General features: G+C 34.7%; 1 protein-coding gene across 1 annotated transcript in view; it reads right to left on the bottom strand.

Annotated features, from left to right (window-relative positions):
* Positions 1–24,570, bottom strand: part of LOC149781236 (uncharacterized) — a 30,289-nt gene extending 5,719 nt beyond the window's left edge. The window contains exons 1-6 of the mRNA XM_089934683.1: positions 24,485–24,570; positions 15,507–17,966; positions 13,916–14,139; positions 8,777–9,013; positions 7,408–7,607; positions 3,351–3,572 (exon numbers count right to left, since the gene is read on the bottom strand). Coding sequence (XP_089790809.1) covers positions 3,351–3,572; positions 7,408–7,607; positions 8,777–9,013; positions 13,916–14,139; positions 15,507–17,966; positions 24,485–24,548 — 3,407 coding nt within the window. The 5' untranslated portion in view covers positions 24,549–24,570. The remainder of the gene's footprint in view (positions 1–3,350; positions 3,573–7,407; positions 7,608–8,776; positions 9,014–13,915; positions 14,140–15,506; positions 17,967–24,484) is intronic.
* Positions 24,571–26,286: the final 1,716 nt, after the last annotated feature.

Genomic DNA, 26,286 nt, shown 5'->3' with positions numbered 1-26,286 from the left:
ATTGTGTGAACATGATATCTAATGTGTGTACATCATATCTAATGTGTGTACATCATATCCAATGTGTGTACATCATATCTAATGTGTGTACCTCATATGTAATGTGTGTACATCATATCTAATGTGTGTACATCATATCTAATGTGTGTACATCATATCTAATGTGCGTACCTCATATCTAATGTGTGTACCTCATATCTAATGTGTGTACATCATATCTAATGTGTGTACCTCATATCTAATGTGTGTACTTCATATCTAATGTGTGTACCTCATATCTAATGTGTGTACATCGTATCTAATGTGTGTACCTCATATCTAATGTGTGTACATCATATCTAATGTGTGTACCTCATATCTAATGTGTATACATCATATCTAATGTGTGAACATCATATCTAATGTGTGAACAGTATGATCTCATATAATTCAATATCTATTGTCTGAACACAATAATTTCAAATATATTGTGCACAGACTAATCTCATATCTGTTATTGGAACATAATAATTTCATATACTTTCATACCTATTGTGAGTATGTAATAATTTCATATATGTTGTGTACACATAATAATTTCATACATGTCATGCACACATAATAATTTCATATGTGTTGTGCACAAAATAATTTCATACATGTTGTGTACACATAATAATTTCATATATGTTGTGTACACATAATAATTTCATATATGTTGTGTACACATAATAATTTCATACATGTTGTGTACAAAATAATTTCATACCTGTTGTGTACACATAATAATTTCATATATGTTGCATACTCATAATATTTTTATATATGTTGTGTACTCATAATAATTTCATATATGTTGCATACACATAATAATTTCATATATGTTGTGTACTCATAATAATTTCATATATGTTGCATGCACATAATAATTTCATATATGTTGTGTACTCATAATAATTTCATATATGTTGCATACTCATAATAATTTCATACATGTTGTGTACACATAATAATTTCATACATGTTGTGTACAAAATAATTTCATACCTGTTGTGTACACATAATAATTTCATATATGTTGCATACTCATAATATTTTTATATATGTTGTGTACTCATAATAATTTCATATATGTTGCATACACATAATAATTTCATATATGTTGTGTACTCATAATAATTTCATATATTTTGCATACTCATAATAATTTCATATATGTTGTGTACTCATAATAATTTCTCATATTTTGCATACTCATAATATTTTTATATATGTTGTGTACTCATAATAATTTCATATATGTTGTATGCACATAATGATTTCATATATGTTGTGTACTCATAATAATTTCATATATGTTGCATACTTATAATAATTTCATAGATGTTGTGTACTCATAATAATTTCTCATATGTTGTGTACTCATAATAATTTCATATATGTTGTGTACTCATAATAATTTCATATATGATGCATACTCAGAATAATTTCATACATGTTGCATGCACATAATAATTTCATACATGTTGCGTGCACATAATAATTTCATATATGTTGCGTACTCATAATATTTTTATATATGTTGTGTGCTCATAATAATTTCATACCTGTTGCGTACTCATAATAATTTCATGTATGTTGCGTACTCATAATAATTTCATATATGTTGCATGCTCATAATATTTTCATATATGTTGTGCACACATAATAAATTCATATATGTATATATGTTGCATACTCATAATAATTTCATACAATTTAGTGTCTGTTATACAAGCACAATAAATTCATATCTGTTGTGCAAGCAGAATAATTTCAACCTGTTGTCCAAACAGAATTATGTCATTTCTTGTGCAAAAAGAATAATTTCATATCTGTTGTGTAAACAAAATAATCTCATCTGTTGTGTGAACAGAATAATGTTATATTTGTTATGCAAAAGTTGAATGATATTATAAATACATGTTGTATGTACAGATTGTGGCTATGATCTGTGGAGCAAAAAGCATAATTTAATATCAGCTGTATAAATGTAATAATTTCATATCTGTTGTGTAAGCAAAATAATCTCATCTGTTGTGTAGACAGAATAATCTCATCTGTTGTGTAAACAGAATAATCTCATCTGTTATGCAAACAGAATAATCTCATCTGTTGTGTAGACAGAATAATCTCATCTGTTGTGTAAACAGAATAATCTCATCTGTTGTGTAGACAGAATAATCTCATCTGTTGTGTAAACAGAATAATATTATACTTGTTGTGTGTACAAATTGTGACTCTGATTGGAACCATTTTCATTTAATACCAACTACATATCATAAGTAGTTCTTTTGTAAAAAAAACCATGTAACAAAATCAAAACATTATGGAGAAACAGCAATAACAACATTCTCATGATGGCTACCATGACCATCAAAATGCCATTTTCATTTAGAACCCACTAGACACCATATTAAGTTTTCTAGTGAAAAACCCATGTTGATATGACCATTCACTCCGATGACATCAGATGGCTGTATAGTTACCACCCCATGTTGATATGACCATTCACTCCGATGACATCAGATGGTTGTATAGTTACCACCCCATGTTGATATGACCATTCACTCCGATGACATCAGATGGTTTTATAGTTACCACCCCATGTTGATATAACCATTCACTCCGATGAGATCAGATGGTTTTATAGTTACCACCCCATGTTGATATAACCATTCACTCCGATGACATCAGATGGTTTTATAGTTACTACCCCATGTTTATATAACCGTTCACTCCGATGAGATCAGATGGTTTTATAGTTACCACCCCCATGTTGATATGACCATCCACTGTGTTCAAGGTGACCATATTTGATATCTAAGGGACATCCTTTTCATTTAGGGATAAACTAGACATCATAAGAATTTAGTGTCAATAAGACCATCCAGTAATAATGAGCAGTGATATACAGATTTCAAGATTGCTTATTGTGGTGGCCATATTGGATGTCAGATCTGAACCATGTCATAATAAAAACCTTTCCATGAAACCCCATGTTAACATGACCATTCATTCAGGAGGAGTGATAACAAAATTTTAAAGATGGATGTAATGGTGACCATAGTTTATGTCTGAGCATCACAAATTTCATTGAGAAAAGCTAGAATTTGAAATGAATATGTGCGAAAAGTTTCTTGTCAATCCTCTAAGTATGGTATAGTTTAGGAGGATTAGCTATAACAAACTTGTACAAATGGACAGATGATAGATGATTGATGACAACAAACTGAATCGTTACATAAGCTCGTCTGATCTATGACTAGTAGAACTAATATGGGACAATATTACTATAATATTTTAAGTAACCTTCTGAATACTATACTAACCCATCATAGGCCATCCACAGTTCCATGTTTTGTACTCTACATATATATGTTATATGAAACTCATAGGTTGGAAGAGTGGCAAAGAAGGAGCCTTCCACTTTTTGGAACTCATGAGAGTCTCGTTTCAGCTCCACCAATTCAAAGGCATGTGCTAGATCCCATGGAACCCAGCCAACTGGTAAAGGTGTGGCAACCCCTGAAGGGATAGATATCTTCTCAGGGCTGTAAAAATGATGAACACAAATGTTTGTAAACATTTTGAATGAACAGACAGGTAAGTTAATTTGCCAAGTAAATATACCATTGCATCACATTACTCCTCCATGATGGAGATGAGTCTACAGCCAAAAAGCAGAATAACTCTTGGAAATACAGTGTTTATACAAAACAAATGAATGTTCAAAGTAAATATCTAAAAAAATATCCATAATACAGTATATATTAAGTGTCACATCAGTATAGTGAAGCTGCAAAGGGGTGAATTAAAAGCTGTGGTAGTTTGTGTGTATAAGATCCTGTCATTGACTGCATTTAACTGCAAGGAAAAAAGGGCAATGGTTCTATCAAATACATGTTTGAGGACAGGAAGCTGTTAATATGCACATCTTCAAATGATGCACAAAGTTTCATGACACATAATAAATAAATAAAGCTGTTGAGAGCAGCACAGTAAATTATCAATAGGTGATTATGACCTACTGTTACAATTTGGGAGTTGCTCATCAAGATGCTTGAATCCCCTCATCATGTTTCATGTTTCCAGTTATATAACAGTGTGTGTGTGTGTGTGTGTATGTGTGTGTATGTGTGTGTGTGTATGTGTGTGTGTGTGTATGTGTGTGTGTGTATGTGTGTGTGTGTGTGTGTGTGTGTGTGTGTGTGTGTGTGTGTGTGTGTGTGTGGATAGATAGATAGATAGATAGATGTGATGTGTGATGTGATTTGGATTTTTAACGTAGCTTTAACAATGTTTCAGTCATATCGCTACGATGTCTGCTATGTGGCAGTTTATAGTGATGTCTAGCACTGGGGCATCATGCCGCAGACATGTAGCATGATGTCCCACCCAGTCACATTATCCTGACACCAGGCCGACCAGTCCTAACACTAATCTCTTAATGCTGAGCACCAAGTGAGGCAGCTGTTAGTACCGTTTTTGTAAGTCTTTTGTATGACTAAGCCGGGGATCGAACCCACGACCTCCCACATCCGAGGTGGACGCTCTAACCACTAGGCCACCGGAACAGTAGATAGATAGATAGATAGATAAATATATGTGTGTAGATAGATAGATAGATATGTGTGGGGGGTAGATAGATAGATTATAGATAGATAGATATATATATAGATTGATAGATAGATAGATGTGTGTGTGTGTGTGTGTGTGTGTGTGTGGATGGATAGATATGTGTGTGTGTGTGGATAGACAGATAGATGGATAGGTAGGGTGCAATAAAACAAATGTGGTTATGACTTAATTGTAAAGACATAATCTTGGCTGGTAAAAGTGAAATGATGTCACCATGACATCATGTTCTGATAAAGGTGTGGTACTAACCAAGATACATATTTTCCTCAAGTTGGATGATTCCAGCATTAACAGCACTTGAGAAATAAACTGAAAAGAACATACATTAACCAAAGTTGGTGAAGCATGAAATAAGGGTCACAGTGGCCTATTTTGTGATGTAATGCCCTTCAAGATGTATTCCCTTATACATTTTTTGTGATTCTGGGTATAACAGAATGTATACTGGGTGAAAAACGGCTGAGCTAAATGCAGACTTTTAACCATAAATGAATAGTTTATATATATATACAGAGTAATCTCCCTTAGGCTGCTCCCACTGAAGTTGGTGCTATGAAACCCACTTCAGACATGCCTAGAAACCATGGCTGAGATGTGATGAACCTGTGTATATGCATATGCATTTTTATGCATCTTAAGGTGATGACCATAATATTTACCAAGTTAGAAAACAATTCATCAGAATACATAACTTGTTTCACTTACAGCCTTTTGTCACAGAAGGAAGGAAGGATGGATAGACAGATTGACTACACTTGGAGATGGCCATATAAATGTATATCCAGTGTACAAATCAAGTCAAATTTATATGCATTGAAAAACTCAATTAAAATTTATACAAAGATATTTTTGGTTAAAGTATTTATATATTTATTTTCCTGTCTTGATCTTTCACAAAATATTTAAAGTTTTTTACCACTCCTACTCTGATATTGTTAATTTTCTTTTGAAGGTTCTTTAAAATGTTATGTTCTCTTCCCTTATGCACTGTTAATGTTTCATTTATTTATTCATTTATCTATGTATTTCAAACCAAATCTAATCATTACAGTAGTACTCTGAACACCAACCACTGAGAGTCAATAGCTCTTGAGAAATGAAAAATAATATTTCATTATAACTTCATTTCAATGAATGGCTTTTATCTCAGATGGAATATATCAATGCAAACACCCCACTCAAACTTATTGTACCCTGTGCAAAGAACTGTTTTTGAGTCAAAGGGAAACCATATCAGTTAAGTCACTTGTGGATTAATGTTACTTACATTAGACTAAAGTGGTCATTACAAAAGATATAGCTGAACATGCTGTATATACTCACTTATAAGTCAAGTCTAGCTGCATAAAACACTGAACCTGATCTTCTATCATATCATGCACAGGCATATCGGGTCTGTGTTGATGTAATCTACTGATTACTCCTATCTGTATAGATCCAGATCTGACATTGCATTATGCAATAACAGAGCTAGATCTGTGTAGTTTGGAACTGGACTTGACTCATAAGCAATTACATATAATACCTGACTTGACTTGTAAACAATTACATATAATACCTGACTTGACTTGTAAACAATTACATATAATGCCTGACGACTTGTAAACAATTACATATAATACCTGACTTGACTTGTAAACAATTACATATAATACCTGATGACTTGTAAACAATTACATATAATACCTGACTTGACTTGTAAACAATTACATATAATACCTGACTTGACTTGTAAACAATTACATATAATAACTGACTTGACTTGTAAACAATTACATATAATACCTGATGACTTGTAAACAATTACATATAATACCTGATGACTTGTAAACAATTACATATAATACCTGATGACTTGTAAACAATTACATATAATACCTGACTTGACTTGTAAACAGTTACATATAATACCTGACGACTTGTAAATAATTACATATAATACCTGACTTGACTTGTAAACAATTACATATAATACCAGATGACTTGTAAACAATTACATATAATACCTGATGACTTGTAAACAATTACATATAATACCTGACTTGACTTGTAAGCAATTACATATTATACCTGAATTGACAATTTTTATTACCTAATCCTTCCAGAATTAACCAGGGGGCCCCGAGTGGCCAAGTGGTCTAAAGTGCTCTCCGTTATGGATCACTGCCATCTCACCTCTGTCTGTGTGGGTTCGAGTCTAGGAATCAGCCAATGCGGGTATGTGAGAAAGCTTGCTAGTAGCTTCTAGTGGGTTGGTGATTCTTCCTGGGGTTCTCCCAGGTTCTTCCTCCACTATTAATACTGGCTGCCATGCATAGCCTATTGTGTGCTGAAAAATGGCATCAAACACCACAACAACAACAACATTAACAACAACAACCAGAATTAACCAATTTCTCTTACAAGTCATGCATCTTTCAAGGGACAAATTGTTTTTCTAAAAATTGGATTTTCATTCAACTTGGTTGCACAATGTTTATTGTATAGAGAAGATGATAATTTTTATTCATGATGTTTGTTACTAACTTTCAACAGTTTTGTACTTAAGTTTTTAAATTTCATTGAAACCTCTGACTAACACAATTTATTTTTGTTTGTTAATAACTTTTCACCTGTACATTACTAACAAACCACTTGTATGTCAGACTGAAGTGACTTATAAATTACTCACAAGTCATTTATATACCAATACAAGGGACAGCTAGGATCCTGTGATATTGGATAAAAAAAAAACATCCAAAAACTTACTAATGTTTAAATTCTACATCCTCTGCAGACACAAACAAAGGACATCGAAGAATTTTCTGCTCCTTCCCTGTTTCCATATTTATCTGCTTCATGCTTTTAAAGTCAATGCGGTATTTGAATCGATAGTTGTCACAGCAAAACAGATATGTGTCCTGGCATTTGCTTGTAAACTTTTGCTCCAAGGTAAACTGCAGTAATTCCTGGAAAAGAAACCATGTGACTGTATATTATGATATAAGATATCCATTCTTTTGAAGTCAATGAGGTATTTGAATGATAGTTTTCATGGCAGAACAGATGTTTCCTGGAAATAATTCCTTGTGAAATTCTGCTTGAATGTGAACTGCAGTAAAAATTCCTAGAAAAGAATCCATGTATATATCTTGATAAAATAAAAATTCTGACAATATCTTTTATCTGATCTTTGCATCTGACAATCATACTTAAGGAAAGGTGCCAAATTTGCAATTCTTTTTCCATGGTTCTCCCCACTTTTTTGCAATAGGTTTGATTGCTGCCATTAAATTCAATGTTTCCCTTTATCACATAAAAGAAACATGATTCACTCTTCTAGGATATCTGTTGGTCTGCCTACCCACTTATCTATCTACCTATCTATTAAAAATAATGAATTTGTAAATCAAAGTATCTAAAATTAAGTTTACAATAAAGCACAGCTATCATTAAAATATTAAAACTAGAGAATGTTAATGAAGAAGTTGGAACTCTAAGAAAATGGCAGTGGACTCATGAGTTTTGGTGTTTGAGAGTGATGGAAGCTCCTATATCAGAAATTGTATCAAGAGCCCTGTCATATTATCTGTGTTTGTGTACTGGGGTGTTTATCACATATTAACTCTAGAACATATACTAGGTCTTTATCACATATTAACTCCAGAACATATACTGAGGCTTTATCACATATTAACTCCAGAACATATACTGGGTCTTTATCACATATTAACTCTAGAGCATATACTGGGGCTTTATCACATATTAACTCCAAAACATAAACTAGGTCTTTATCACATATTAACTCCAGAACGTATAATGTGGTCTTTATCACATATTAACTCCAGAACATATACTGAGTCTTTATCACATATTAACTCCAAAACATAAACTAGGTCTTTATCACATATTAACTCCAGAAAATATACTGGGTCTTTATGACATATTAACTCCAGAATATATACTGAGGTCTTTATTACATATTAACTCCAGAACATATGCTGTGGTCTTTATCACATATTAGCTCCAGAAGATATACTGGGTCTTTATCACATATTAACTCCAGAACATATACTGGGGTCTTTATCACATATGAACTCCAGAGCATAACATATTTCATACTCTGAAGAGAACTTACTGGTTCCAGTAAGCACCATCTCCCAAAATCATCTGTGTAGAACCATCTCCATTGAGTCTTGAAGCTGTCCTTGGAAGATGGCTTCTTTCCCTTTGCATATGACTTTGTGGACAATCGTCTCACACTAGTCTCAATTTTAAATTTGGCACTCCCACCAGCCTTTACTGCTACTGCGGTTAAAGTGTCTGGCATGTGAAACTCAAGAGTTGCATTGTAATTGCTGCCACCATAAAAGACCTGAAAATTATACCATGAATGTTGCATATAATGCAAAATTTGAGCATAAATGTAGCATCTTTAATGTACAGCATAATTTTGTCCATTGACATTGCAATCCTGCAACCAGTCTTGAAGAAAAACTTCAACCAGACATGGAATCTATCAGAAGAATATGCACTTTTTCATCCCCTATCCACCCATCAACCTGTTTATCACCCCCACCCCAAACAAGCCATGATATGCCTGTTTTATGACATTTTCCCTACTAATGACCTTGGTCTTTGAGATAGGGACTTTGATACTATTATTATGGAAATTATGGTGTGGACCTGAGATAGGGACTTTAATGCTATTATGGAAAAGTGTGAACCTGAGATAGGGACTTTAATGCTATGATGGAAAAGTGTGGACCTGAGATAGGGATTTTAATGCTGTTATGGAAAAGTGTGGACCTGAGATTGGGACTTTAATGCTATTATGAAAAAGTGTGAACCTCAGACAGGGACTTTAATACTATTATAGAAAAGTATGGACCTGGGTAAAGTTTCATTGAAATATGTGTAGGAGTTAAAAAGTGATGGCCTGGATAAGGAAATTTAGGCCACAGTGATTTATATTATAAGCTCTTGTGAACTGCTGCTGTTCATAACACTATTAAGCAAAGATATATAACATTCAAGTCAAAGTAACATATCTCAGTGTTATAAAAATCATAACCATATGTCGAAAGAAGTCAATGATTTATATTTTCCCTTGCTTGACATTGACACTGAGTCAGTTTCTTTTTCTATGACCTTGAAGCGAAGGCATGGCTGCTGTAAGCAACACAATGTCGTAAATAATACATAAAATATGATTGCTTAAGGTTTCATTAAAGTATTGTTAGTGGTTCAAATGTTAAGCTCCAGAAAGGATACAGGTCACAGAATTAACATCTTCACTTTATGTGACCTTGACTGAAGAACATCGGGAAAGGCTATGGTACACAACACACCATATATATGTATCAATATATATAGACAAAATTTAATGAAATTATATCTAATAGTTACAAAGTTACAAACTAAAATAGCAAACGTTAACAGATGGATGGACAGATAATATGCTTATTTACACCTCACACCTTCCATATTTAAGAGGTGCTCAATGGGTGTTTCTTAATTAAACCTCTCAAACTTGATTCTTTACTGAAAATTTACAATGGACCTGATACTGCTGATAACTTAAAATGTTCTAGGAATGATCATTTGACCCTCATCCTGGTTCTCATATTGTGACAATATTTTATAATAAAGGAGATGTAAACAGAACTTTTTCATTCGAATCTTAATATCAGTCATTAATAGTTGTTTTTCAGTTAGATGTGAGAGGATTTATTTAATGAATTTATTTACTGGAATCACAAAGTGTTCAGTAATAATTTCCAACTAAGTCACTATTTTGGGATTATTGTGAATTCATTTAGAGACGTTTTGGATTACATCATTTTAATACATCAAGACTGTTAGCAGATCAATGCTATTCCAGGCTATTGGTACATTAGCACATTATATATCAGAATATTTTTGGAACACCACTGGAACTTTTTGGGCTATTTGGGATTTAATTCACAATATCGTAAGTTCATTTTAAATTTTCAGTTTATATTGTAGGGAAATACACTATATGTTGAAGTTTTCAAAACTTGTTGGTTTTCGCTCTTTCTGTTACTTTGTTTAAGAATATAGAGTTGTTACATACATACATGAAAACAAGTTTTAACCACGATTTTTTGGGGATATGATATATGTGAGATTTTCATCTCAAATTAAAAACTTGTAGTATTTTGTAAATATACATGTATTTTGGTAATGATCAAACAGCTACTGTTAACCTAAGTCCAATTTCCTCTTTGGGAAAGTTCATTACATCAGTTTGTATCATAATGACTTGAATAATTTATTGATTGCTTGATTGACTGATTGATGGCTTTTTTGATAGATTCATTGGTCTTTGTTATTGGTGCTTCACAATACAATTCCATATTTAAGATGACAGTACAATATATATAAAATCTGATTTTTGACTACAGTTCCCATCTAACTTAGATATTATAAACAGAATTGAAGACCTCTCTGTTCATCATCATTACTAACTGGCAATTAACATAATTACAGAGAATTTAGATTTCATTGAAAAGTCCCATAGATTTATTCCAAGATTTCAAAACCTCTGTTACAATCTACTCATCATAGTGAAACATGGACAGCAAATATAATTATCCTTCCACAATTAAAGCAGATGGAGCTACCACCCAGTTTCTAATCTTCCATTCATATCAACAATCTTAGAAAAGGTTGTTCTATCCCAGCTTGTATCACATCTGAATTCAAACAGTCTTTTTAGCAATGTACAATCTGCATATCGCCCTTGCCACAGTACTGAAACTACTCTTCTAAACGTAGTTAATGACATTCTCTCTGCTTTGGATAGCGGAAAGATTACAGTCTTCACCCTCCTTGATTTGTCTGCAGCATTTGACACAATAGACCATGATATATTACTTCACCATCTCCAGCATGTATTTGGCATTCATGATACAGCCTTACTGTGGTTCAAGTCCTTAGCTTGGTCAACAGGACACAGATTGTATCTGCAAATGGAATACACTCCAGCCCACTTAATCTATGTTGTGGTGTTCCACAGGGGTCTGTTCTTGGACCTATTCTCTTCATTATATACAGTCAGCTGCTCCCAAGTGTCATAGATCATCATCCAGTGTCTCACCAATTGTATGCTGATGACAACCAAATATACAAATCTAGCCACCCAACTGAAGTTGATGCTACCATCCAAGATGTACAGAGGTGCATTTCTGATGTGAAATCATGGATGACATGTAACAAGCTGCATATGAATGATGATAAACCTGCGGCCATTCTGATGACAATACAAAGACTTTCTCAATCACATCCTTTACCTCAAACAATAAATATCAGCAACACCAATATTAAGTTCACACAGTCAGTACAAAACCTAGTTGTTACTCTGGACAGTACTCTCACATTGCACCAACATGTCATGAACATGTGCAAAGATGCATATCTTGAGCTGAGATGCATCAGCTCAATTCGCAAATATCTTTCAGTTGATGTCACTAAAACACTTATGTGTTCATTATTACTTTCAAGACTGGACTATTGTAACTCAATTCTGTCTGGTTCATCTCAATATCTACTCCAGAACCTTCAAAAAGTTCAAAACACAGCTGCTTGGATCAAACTTAGAGTACCACGATCAGAGCACACCTCCCTGCTGCTCTGTAACCTACACTGGCTATCCATTTGATCCAGAATCAAACATAAAATTTGTTCTCTGTGCTATGTTTCACTGACTGACTCCAGTCCAACATACCTATCCGACCTCACCCATGTGTTCACACCAGCAAGAAACGTACGCTCCTCTTCTAACAATCGTATACTCGTTATTCCCACTATGAAAACAAAGTCATATGGACAGTGTTCTTTTGCATACCAGGGCCCAGCAATGTGGAATGAATTGCCCACTGAACTTAGACACAAAGACACAGTGACCCCATTCAAGAGATCTCTTAAAACTCACTTATTTTGATTGCAAGAACAAACTTAAAGACCTAATAATGTTTCCTACCTTAAATATTTTCAGCATGTTTTTTATGTTTTCTAATTTCATGGTGTTTTGTTTTTTTGTAATCATATCATTATATATGTTTTTTATGTTATAGGTGTTGTCTAATGTTGTAAAGCACTTACAGCCTCTAAAGATTAGGTGCTATACAAAGTCCTCATTATTCTTATTATTATTATTATTACAAAGAATGAGTGATGGACATATGGATGAATGAAACTATGACACAACAATTTTCTCCACATCACCTGCATACTGGTATTTACCAATTTCATCCCTACATATACATAAAAATTGCTTACAAATTTGGACAATGAAAACTAGCATAAATTATATGTAACATATTTTGACTGAATACTCATTTCATTTGAACAAATTCCTTTCCCAAGTATTATGATTGTTATGTCGATTCTTGGACTAATTTTTATGTCATATCATTTATGCAACATATATACATAGGATGAACTTTTATGTCAACACTGACATCAATAAAACATATCATATATGCAACATATATAGACAGGATAAACTTTTATGTCAACACTGACATCAATAAAACATATCATATATGCAACATATATAGACAGGATAAACTTTTATGTCAACACTGACATCAATAAAACATATCATATATGCAACATATATAGACAGGATAAATTTTTATGTCAACACTGACATCAATAAAACATATCATATATGCAACATATATAGACAGGATAAACTTTTATGTCAACACTGACGTCAATAAAACATGTCATATATGCAACATATATAGACAGGATAAACTTTTATGTCAACACTGACATCAATAAAACATGTCATATATGCAACATATATAGACAGGATAAACTTTTATATTAAAACTAAAGTCTATACAAATATCTATGTATCACATTCATAGGATTAGAATATGGTTTAACATTTAGTAATTAAATCAGACATGTTGGTTCTCAATGTCATGTCATACAAAATATCATGTTTGAAGCATACATAGATGTATGGATTAGCATTTAGTAAGTAAATCAGACAAGTTGAATCCCAATTTCATGCCATACACATACATCTAAAATCATTGGCTTGCCTGTTAAAGCAAATCCTGGGAAAGCACTAGAAAAAATTGTTTTGAATGAATAATGAAAAGTATTATGTGACCAGCTAATATTTATAGCAAAACAAACCCAATACCAAATAGAAAATCTGAACACACTCAACCAAAATCAAAATCAATCCACTAAAATGTTACCAACTGGTGTTACAAAAAAATCGTCTCCTCACCGTTGTCTGATAGGTGCTCGCCTTGTTGCAGTAAGCTCTTTCTACCTCAATCATGTTCAGCTTATCCAGAGTCAGCCATGAATTAAACATCTGAATCTGCCAGATGTATGGCAGCTTGATGTTGTCATGGTGATGGAATTTACAGGTAGCTGTCTTACACTTGTCAACAAGATAGAGGTCACAGATTGCAGTGGACTGGGCAGCATTTGTCGCCAGAATTAAATCTACATAACAGTCAAAAAAACAACATTGGTCATTAAGAAATCTGTTTCAATATTAATTCTTTAAAAAAAAGTAGTGTTGTTTAGTTGCAAAGAAAAGCATACCTAAATTGTGAAAGCAGCAATGTTTGGAATGAATACCTATTAATTAACCAAACCAAAATGGTCTCAGAAGGAGGGATAAAATTATGTAGCACAAAGATTCACTCCTAAAATGTTTGATCCATGCATTAACATTGGCATATTCCACAACTTTGGTTTTCAAATCATGTTAAAGTGCAAAGAAATAAAGTATTTACTGCTAATGATGAATTGTTTTTAAGAAAGAATTTTTTTGTGCACAAGAAAAATACATGTATGTGAAATTTTGGGAGCCATGCCATGACCATGTTATATCCAAATTTGTGTTATAACCGAGCACACTATAGCAGGGTCACACTGTATATATATATGTGTGTGTGTGTGTGTGTGTGGATCTATATATATATATATATATATATATATATATATATATATATATATATATATATATATATATATATATATATATATATATAATGGTATGGAGGAATAGGGTCCAAGGTATCAAGTCTGCAGTGAATGAATAGTTTAAAATACAAAGTCATTCTACCCTAATAAGTCAGGTGTTTGTGGCTTAGTTTTGACATGATAGAATTCCTCTTGATATATCCACATTCCAATGAGTGTAGGTGAAACACAGTCGAAGAGGCTGATAGTATGAAATATGGATAGCTGAATATAGAAGTCACTCAGATGTAAACTGTAGGTCAATATAACCTACTTTGTGGATAGCTATTTATATGCCAATATTATGATGGCTGGTGAAATAGGGACCAAGATGTCAGATGTATACTGAATGAACACCCCCACCCACCTGACAAATAGCAGGCTCAACACTCTACTCTCTACCAACTTCATTGTCCTGCCTCTATGCAGATACCATACCTACACTTCTAAATAAATAAAAATACTCTCTTGTAATTCGAACATCATGAATGCTTCCTACAATATTTAAGATGCTAACATAATGATAAGTACTGTTTATTTAGATGTAAATGGTACTTTAGCTTCTACTTTGTAAAAACAACCAATAAAACATACTAAGGTAGCATAAATCAATTGTTTGTCTGGTAGAAGAAGAAAATCTTGGTTGGAATCGTTCTTGAGACTATGAAATAGAAACCTTATGGAACCTACGTAAGTTTTAGATGATGAATCTTCCATATTCCTCTGTCAAGTTTTCATTTATCTTATTTTTTTATTATTTTGTACTCTTATCATTTATGAAATTTGTAGAAATAATGAATGCCAGTTACAAGGGCTGTATGCAAGCTTTAAAATATGCAAACCTTGGGATGTTGTTTCTTCTTCATTGTTACTTCTGTGTCTTGGCCTGTGTCCCTTTGGTCTTGCACCTCCAATATACGTGACTGTATTGAGAACCTTTGGTTCCAAATAGCAAGCTCTGCCAGGATGTGGTGAAATTATTGTTGCTTTCTCTTCCATTTGCATTTCCTCCACTTGAACGTTTCTGTTCATAGGTAAGGGTCTTGCCTCCTCCTCCTCTGTTTTAGTAGTCATTAGGTCCCTTTTAAAGATGTCGTCACTTCCAATATTGTCTTTCCTAAATCTCACAGAGGAGGGAGAGGCTGATGATCTTCCAGGATGTGATGAAATTTCGATTGATTTCTCTTCCATTTGCATTTCCTCCACCTGAACGTTTCTGTTCACAGGTAAGGGTCTTGCCTTCTCCTCCTCTGATTTACAAGTCATCAGGTCCCTTTTAAAAATATCGTCAGATCCAATATTGTCTTTACTATATCTCACAGGGGATGGAGAGGCTGAAGATCTGCTATGCCCTCTCTCATCATTGCTGGCTCTATGTATACTCTCTCGTTTCCTTTTCTGCTCCTTCTGAACGTTGCTTTTGCTCTTAGCCAATCTATTTAATCTGTTTTGAGATACATTTCTTTCTTCTTTTATCGATTCCCTTGAGCCATGAGTTGATCGTCCATTTTGCTGTATGTTTCCTTTACCAGTGAAGGTACCAATACAAATTACCTTCTTGACTAAGGGCTCTTTCATATTGGATAGCCGGTAAGCTTTTATAACATTTTTATTGTGGTATGTTTCAAGGGTATGACCCAAGGGACAATCAGATTCCTTGTCACATCTGCCTAACAGATTTCTTTTACAAATGTGTAGACAAGCACAAGCTATAAGATGGCATCTGCGGGTTGGAGTGTGATAACCACATACATGTGGATACCGCTGGCTATATATCAGACGTATTTCTTCATTGCTGAAGATATTTAACTCCAGCTTGGATATTAGACTGGAATTAGCCCGATCGTAAAAGTTGTGTGAAAGTCGACATTTCTGTCCTTGTCTACAAGAGCCACCAACAAAATCCTTACAAATATGTGCATGAGGGCAACTAGATTGGTCACACCTGTCATTCCTGCCTATATTATTATAATCCAAGCAAAATGTTGCTTCTTTGTAAAAAGGGACAATAAATTGATCATTTTTGTCTTGGTTTTCAAACAAGATAAACCTTCTTCGATGACCACGAAACCAGCTTAGAATATCAAAATCTTTTGGGAACAGCTTCGTTTCAGAAATATTTTTAACAGTTGTGGGGCCTCCCACTTCTTGTATCAAATATCTAAATACTTCTTTTTCACCAGGAGGTTCAGTGGGTCTTCTGTACATCAAATCATCACTTGCAACTGCTATGTTTGTTAGATTATCTGGGTCTTGTGTGCTTTTCTTTGGAGATGTTCTCTCTTTCCTCAGTGCACCTAATGATGTTTTAAATTCGTGGCTTTTTGGTTTGGAGCTTTGTCTACTTTTTAATGAATATGATGGTAAATCCTGTTGTAAATCTGATTTACTGACCTTCAACTGGGCAATCTGATCTCCAAGATCCTTAAATTTTGACAGAAGAACATCAATATTTGTTTTATTGCTTTGCGAAAGTCCCTCATTTTGAGAATTAGAAGACGAAGATGTTGAGTCATCAGTATCACTGACAGTTAGATCTCCTGTCATTGGCGGAGATGTTCCTATTGCTTTTTCAGTAATGTTTTCATAACTTCTATCATATGCTTTTTTCCCTCTTTGTCTTCTTTCTTGTGGTTTTCTTTCAGTTCCCGCTTCCACTCGACCATGAACATCCACATTAGATGTTCTTGCCTTTATTTCAGTATCAATCTGTTTATCAGTGTTACCGCCTCTCCTTCCACGTTGGTCTCTCTTCCTCCCACAGCCTCTACCTATATCCCGATGATCAACACATCCTTTGGTCTGTCCATTCAGTTTCTTGTATCTGTGTCCTTCGCTCCCACCAGAAGCTGATTGAGGTCTACTAGCACCTTGTGACTGTGTATCCCCATCCTGTCTCTTTTCTCGTTTGGAGGCATTTGCTTTTACAGACCCTTTCCTCATCTCCCTTCCTCTTTGTTGGCTTTGATCAAAATTAAGATTACATGGTACACTATAACCAAGGTGTGGTGGCATCCCAAGTAAGGAATTCTGACTGCCAAAATGTGGTGGCGTCCCAAGTAAGGAATTCTGATAGTCAAGGTGTGGATGCATCCCAAGTAAAGATTTATGATGGCCAATCGGATTTCTTTCCATATTGCCATTATTACCTCCATCTTTCATATCAAAGTGACCACTACCTCTTTGATCCTGAATATTCTGAACTCCTTGAACCTGGTTACTGCTTTTGTTGTCATATCTATTTCCTTGGAAACTCAGAGGATCTATGCCACCATCCTGGGAAAGAAATCCTGTTTGTTCAGCTGTAAAGAAAATGTACTAAGTCAAGGAGGAAATAAAAATTCTCAGAAGATACACTGTATAAAGATTTTAACAACCACTAGTTCTTGCCAGAGCTATACTATTATTTTCTCATTCCAGCCCTTGTCCCATGACTTTCAAATTCGTAATCACCTGTAAACACAAATTTCAAGTGTTGATGATATGAGCAGGAACTTAATCTATAGCTCTTGTCTCCCAAAGGTGATACTGTACATGGCTGAGATAATAAAATATTATGTTCCTGAATAGTCTTAATAGTCTATTCCCATTAATGAGCTATTCCCATTATTTTGATTCTTTTTAAAACATAAATCCCATACAAGTTTATGTCTTGTAAATCTAATTGTACTACTGTTTTTATCCTCAAATTTAATACTTTTGGTTGTCACTACAACTACCATTTTAAAAATGTTTGCAATCTTTCATACCTTTTACGGTTATAATTTTATTTTTGAAATACTGCAACTTAAATAAAACAATCCCTGAAAAGTTTTTGCTTTTATTCCTGTTAACTGCTGTATGTTGAAATAATCTCAGATGATATTTAGATGTTAAAACAGTCCAATGTTCGTAACAACTTGCAATATCTTTATTGAATACAGACACCCCACTACAGTGCATAAAATGACCTGATTAAAAAACAAAGTGTGATGGGCAAATGGACAAATGGATGATCAAGATTAAAACTATATACCCTACACTAATCTGGTGTGGCAAACAAAATTCTCATAGGTTTCAATTAATTTTTTCAAATGATATATGGGGGACCAGGGCTGGGGACAAGTGGTCTAAAGTGGTAGACTTTACAGACCACTGACATCTCACCTCTGTCTGAGTGAGTTCTAGTCGCAGGAAGACTTGCATACTGCAAGACTTGTTTTGATGAAAAGCTCACGTGATTGTCACCCTTGGTTTAAAAGGGCTAGTGATAACAAAATCGTTGAGATTGCCACTGTAATTGTCATGGCAGAGGTTGGTTAAAAACCATTTTTAGTCACGATTACTACATGTTGCTATACCGTTTCATTAAAACCCCAAATGTTTTTATGATAATTTATTTAGAAGAAACATCATCTACCTTGTTGACGTGAATGCGTTAGAACAGAGTGGTCTATGGGGCCCCTGAGTGGCCAAGTGGTCTAAAGTGCTCATCGTTATTGATCATTGCCATCCCACCTGTCTGCATGGGTTCGAGTCTCGGGTTCGGCCAATGTGGATATGTGAGAAAGCTAATGCCAGTAGCTTCTCATGGATCGATGGTTCTTTCCGGGGTTTCCCTTCCTCCACCATTAATACTGGCCAGAATGTATAGCCTATTTTGTGCTGCAAAATGGCATTACACCCTACAACAACAACAATATATATATATATATATATATATATATATATATATATATATATATATATATATATATATATATATATATATATATATATATATATATATATATATATATGTGTGTGTGTGTGTGTGTGTGTGTGTGTGTGTGTGTATCACGTTTACCCCAACCCAGAGTAGCCTGTATAATCAAGGTAATTCTGACAAGCCATTGTTTGATGTTAAACATTGCCGCAGGCTACCATTAATCCCTTACGTAAGATTGCCGTGGCTAGAAGCGGAGAGCCAGACCTAAGAGCTGTGAGGCCGCCAGATACCGGTAGTCAATTATCACCTAGATGTGGAAACGTTTGTCCAGATCAAAAGAAGTTGCCCGAAGAAGTGAGAGTGTCTTAACTTCTTTTCCCTGCAGACAGATAGCCAGGTTGAACTGGCCACTAAGACGATTGGACAGGGTCACAGCGCCACCCAGTCAGAATCGAGATAGAGGGGAGACCCTGATTTGGCTAGAATGATATCTCCGCGTCTTCCGGCAAGAATTATTTCGCTAGAGAGATTGCCCAGAGGAGGATAGGGTAACTCCTAACAGCCATTCATTATTGGTGGGAATATCTTAGAACAGGAAATTTCTAAGTACAGACAGCTTCAAATAAGGTCAGTGAGCTAGTTGTTCGGTCTTTGCGGAATGCGACTGCATTTTTAATTGTAGGTCGTATGTATACTTTATTATTACTAGAATCGTAGTACGAAGAATTACTTTGTGGTGTTAATATGTTTGCATATTTTGAAGGAATGAGATGATATTTGTAAAGCAATATATAGCTTGCTAGCTGTCGTAAGAGTTAATATTGTAATTCGCTCTGTGAGTATTTTATAGTAGACTAGCACATGTGTTCACGTGATTATAGATTTTGCCATTGTTGAATATTTGTGTACGCTTGTGGGAGTGTAATGTACAGACATGAATCTGATTGTTGTCAGATTGTAGTACAATGAGATTAAATATATATGTGTATATACTGATGTGACGCAATGTATTGATGTCTGTATGACAATTCTCTGATACCGTGTTATCACGCCATTGCTTACCTGCAAGAAGTGTGTGGGAATTTCGATGTGTACGCATGCGTGACAGAAACCATAATAGCCTTATCTGATGATTAATTGTTGATCTAGTGTGAGGTGAGATTCGACAAAGCATATGTTAACGCCTTGTGGTTTTTCACAGGAAACTTTGAAGGACAGACCAGTTACAGTTTAGTCCCGTAGTCTCAGATAGAGAGACGGAGGAAAGGAGAAGAAAGGAGATAAGTCAGGAGAAGTTGAATTCTAGGAGGAAAAGGGGAGAGAAGGGAGGAAGAGGAAATTGAGAGCAAAATTGGAGGAGGAGATAGTCGAGAAGCAAACGGAGTCGAAGGAGGTGTTGGAGGAACGGAAGGAAGGAAGAAATTAGCGGGAAAGAAAGAGATGAGTAGACGCAAGGACAGGGGGAAAATCGAACTCACACTGTAAATCACGGGATGAATTAGGCTGTCACTTGGTCGAGGGAAAGACGGGTGATTGAGAGTTTATCGTTTTAAATTATCGAATTAATTAAATTGTTATTAATTGAATTTCATCTTCGTGTTCTCTATAATTTAGCAGTAGGCATTGCTGACTGGGGGCTCAGAGCTGTAAATCTACCTCGTCACTAATTTAACTTTCTAACCCCACGAGCCCGGGTGGAACTTTCATCATAATTTAATTAATATATATTGGAAGAACCCCACCCCAATGCGTGCAACCGTCACAATATATATATATACACACACGAACTTTACAGTTTTGACCCATGTGGCCCATGGAGTTGATGATATTGGACCACCTTGCTTTAGAGGCTTATATGCACTTTGTGGTGCACTGTTGTTTACATGCATCCTTTAGATTCTTTCAATTGGCTTTATTTAGTTGTTTAGTTACTACTTTATTACTTAAATATTTATTAACCTATTGATAACTACTGCTAATATTTGCTGCAACAAAACCAAATATATAAATTTGTTTTGCTTACATTTGTATGCTAATCTTACATTTAAACAATATCTATGTAATGTATTATTCATACAAAACAAGTGCAGCAACATGTAACATTCAAGTGCATTGGTCATTCACTGTAAAGATGTTCAAGGGACCATGAAAGAGTACTGTGATAAATGCAAGGTTGTATTAAAATGGGTGTACAGCATACACAGTACAATGGTTTTCATTATAAGGTTATTGAAAGGACCATGAAAGTGTACTGTGATATAGGCAACGTAGCATTAAATTGGTATACATTATACAGAGTACAGTGGTTTCACCAATAATGCTGTTCAAGATGATCTGAAAGTTTACTGTGATATACGAGAGGTAACATTGTACTAGTGTACAGCATTCAGAGTACAATGGTTTTACCAATAACATTTTTCAAGGGACCATGAAAGTTTAATGTGATATAGACAAGGTAGTTTTATACAGGGGTATAATTCAACCAGTATAATGTGATATAGACAAGGTAGTTTTATACAGGGGTATAATTCAACCAGTATAATGTGATATAGACAAGGTAGTTTTATACAGGGGTATAATTCAACCAGTATAATGTGATATAGACAATGTAGTTTTATACAGGGGTATTATTCAACCAGTATAATGTGATTTATTCCCACCACTATTTGCTGCAAGAAAATATTTGCTGCACCACTTCCAACTACCTTCTTTCCAGTCGACCTTCCGGACATGTTTGCAAATTTCTTTCGTGACAAAGTACAAACCATTAGAGATAAGCTTGACACCACAATTTCAATTGACTCGTCGTCACCACACAGTTAGGATACAGAATTTGAGCAGCAACCATTAGCAGCATTTGAACCTGTCTCTATGGATTTCGTACGTACAGTCCTGATTAAGATTGGACCAAAGTCATGTGAACTTTATCCAACTCCAATATCACTGCTGCTTGCGTGTTTAGATCCATTATTGCCTTCACTAACTGATGTTATTAATACCTCTCTCTCATCCGGGGAATTCCCATCATTTTTCAAAACTGCCATTGTAAAGCCTCTGCTTAAAAAACCAACACTAGACCATAATGATTTAAAGAACAACCGCCCAGTTTTTAATCTCCCCATTCATATAAAAATCTTAGAAAAGGTTGTTCTATCACAGGTTGTATCTCATCTAAATTAAAAAAATCTCTTTAGCAATGTACAGTCTATATATCGTCCTTGCCACAATACTGAAACTACTCTTCTAAAAGCAGTTAATGACATTCTCTCTGCATTGGATAGCGGAAAGATTACAGTCCTCACCCTCCTTGATTTGTCTGCAGCATTTGACACAATAGACCATGATATATTATTTCACCATCACCAGTATGTATTTGGCATTCATGATACAGCCTTACTGTGGTTCAAGTCCTACTTGGTCAACAGGACACAATTTGTATCTGCAAATGGAAAACACTACAGCCCAAATGATCTACGTTGTGGTCTTCCACAGGGTTTTGCACTTAGAACTATTCTCTTCATTCTATACACTCAGCCAGTCGCAAGTGTCATAGATCATCATTCAGTGTCTCACCAATGGTACGCTGAAGACACACAAATATACAAATCTAGCCACCCACTTGAAGTTGAAGCTATCATCCAAGGTGTAGAGAGGTGCATTTCTGATGTGAAATCATGGATGACATGTAACAAGCTACAGATGAATGATGATACAACTGAGGCCATTCTGATCACAACACAAAGACTTTCTCATTCACATCCTTTATCTAAACAATAAATATCAGCAATGCCAACATTAAATTCACACAATCAGTACAAAATCTAGGTATTACTCTGGACAGTACTCTCACATTGCAATAACATGTCATGAACATATGCAAGGCTGCATATCTGGAGCTGAGACGCATCAGCTCCATTCGCAAATATCTTTCACTTGTGTGTTCATTAGTACTTTCAAGACTGGACTATTGTAACTCAATTCTGTCTGGTTCATCTCAATATCTACTCCATAAACTTCAAAAAGTTCAAAACACAGCTGATCGGATCATATTTAGAGTACCACGATCAGAGCACACCTCCCCGCTGCTCTGTACCCTACACTGGCTATCCATTTGATCCAGAATCAAGCACAAAATTTGTTCTCTGTGCTACGTTTCACTGACGGGCTCTAGTCCTACATGCCTATCCGACCTCACCCATGTGTAAACACCAGCAAGATACTTACTCTCCTCTTCTGACAATCGTTTACTCATTATTCCCACTATGAAAACAAAGTCATATGGACAGCTTTCTTTTGCATACCAGGGTACAGCAACGTCGAATTAATTGCCCACTGAACTTAGACACAAAGACACAGTGATCACATTCAAGAAGGCTCTCAAAACTCACTTATTTCGACTGCAAGAACAAACTTAAAGACCTAATAAGGTTTCCTACCAGAAATATTCTCAGCGTGTTTGCTATTTTTTTTTTATGTTTTTCTAATTTCATGGTGTTTGTTTTTGTAATAATATTATTATATGTTTTTTTTAATTTTATCTTATAGTCGTTGTCTAATATTGTAAAGTGCTTAGAGCTTCTAAAGATTAGGCACTATACAAAGTCCTCATTATTATTATTATACTGATGTGTCTTAATAGTTTGTAATACTGAATATTTAATAATAATAATAATAATAATAATAATAATAATAATAATGTCATTATATAGTATATATGCATAGGGTTTTATAGCACAACAGCACAAGCATGGCTAGATAGTGTTACGATTGGTAGCTGTAACAGTAAGGGATATAATTCCGACAAATCTCCTGCATTATGAGACAAAAGATAGCTAAATAAAGATAACAACTACAAAGGGTACTGTTCTAAAAAAGTGTAATACTAATTTATAAAAAGTGCACTCTTTGAAGGTAACAAACATCATCTGAAACACCATTAATTATGGGATACATTACATGGCAACATATTGCCTCCATTAATAATACTAACTGCAATAACAAAATTAAAAGCAATAATAGTAATAATAATAATAATAATAATAATAATAATAATAATAATATAGATAAAGGAGAATGGATTTCACTTGTCTAAAATATTTAGTTAAACTAGAGTTTGCTGAAACTATAATTTACCAGCACGGATTGGGACAAACCTGGCCAGGTCTCTATCCCACCTTAATCTCCGGCCTTGGCTCATGTCTCTTTCAGCTGATTCCTTGTCTTAGATGTTAGTTACCCCGCAGCTCGCCAAAACTGTGAAGAAATAATAAAAATTAAATTTCAGAATCTATCGTTATTATTTATTTCTTTTAGGATACTCCTCCCCACCCCCAGCTGGTATATGTTTGTACTCTCCCTAAACCGGGTCTCATACACACTACTAGAATTGTATCATTGACTATACACCAAATAATGTCCAGGCTGTTATATATGACACAATCTCAAAAGTTAATGACATATCCTTGAATGTACATTTGTAGTTATGTCCAAAAAAAATTCCAATCTGCCTCTGTTTACACGAGTTTCGATTGCAAATCTATATTGCACATTTTACAATCAATGGGAATTTTTTGACCAGTTGCAGAGCTCAATGTAAATCCTGCTTCCTGGTTCTCAATTCTCGTTAGTATAGCTCTATAGTAAGGCTAAGGGTTACCAACCCAGTTGTGACAAAAATCTAAAGAAAGGGAATGGTATTTATAAGTTTGACCCAAAACTACTGATGGCTTTAACCTCGTAATATATTGTTTTCTACGGTCGATGCTTTTTCTTCCGTGATCGCAATTAATTTGGAAACAATTCATTAATTGGTAATAAAAGGGTGGTGGGGTGGTGTTAAATGAGCGTCCTTATTGACTTTGAGATATTTTATATATACATGTATTTGCGTTTGGATAGTGTTTAAATAGTCCATAAGGATCCAATGTTTGACTACTAAATTGCAAAGTATGTTTTTTTCAGTTTTTGTTTATATTACCCATAGGAGAATATTTACCAAAAATTGAGTTTACCATTCATATTTACATCCCTTTTCATTCAAATAAAAATGTATAAGAAAACCAGGTCAGATTTGAGATACATCAGACAGCATTAAACAGCGTTTGACTACAAATGCAGTCAATGATGTACCCTCTACCTTCAGGAAGCCACCAGCTAAGAAAACGAAGTTCCCTAGACACCAACACGTATCAAATTTGACAAAACATTAAGAAATTAAATCCATAAAAAGACTTTACAGAAATGATTCTTCTATGGTTCTGTCATCAAATACCCACCCACCCCGGTCATTTAAAGTCACACTATCCCCTCCTTACAACATGGAAAAATCCCCACAAATTCGATTTTCAACCCTGTGTTGAACAAATATATCTCATATATAAGGCGGTGATAACGCAAGTAGTGATGTTTTTCAACTGAGCTCTAAAATGACCATGATATAAAAAATATTTTGTTATATGTGAGCATGTGAGTGGCTGATCAGAACACAATACGTGGCACACTGGACAGGAGATACTATTTTGGGTTGCTTGATGAATACATATTCAGTCTTGATATTTATGCTGCTTGCACTGCATGATGCCTCAGCTGAGTCTAATGATTCAGTACGGATGAGACTGCGTCAGGACGAATAATCTCATGCGAGATCTTTGAAGCGTTTCTTCTGACCTTCTTGAGATCATTCCGTATACGATTTTATTTGGTAATCATCTGGTGGTATGGCCTGCCCATTTCAGCTGCGATTGGATGCTTGAAATAAATGTCCGCGTAAGCACCTCATTGTCTGGAACCCTGCCAGACCATCTTATTCCCCATAATTTTTCTTTCTAATGTGAAATTGGTTCACCTTCCCGAAATTACATACATACAAGCAGGATCGGCAACACATCTCAAGTTTTGTTTGCAGACATGTGCCTCTTTGCTTTTTTGCTTGCGCA

This window comes from Sinohyriopsis cumingii, chromosome 15 (assembly GCF_028554795.1).
Source record: "Sinohyriopsis cumingii isolate HCF-2022 chromosome 15, ASM2855479v2, whole genome shotgun sequence".
Lineage (NCBI taxonomy): Eukaryota > Metazoa > Mollusca > Bivalvia > Unionida > Unionidae > Sinohyriopsis > Sinohyriopsis cumingii.
Note: the sequence above shows the minus strand (reverse complement) of the source record. Positions and strands in the feature narration are given on the sequence as shown.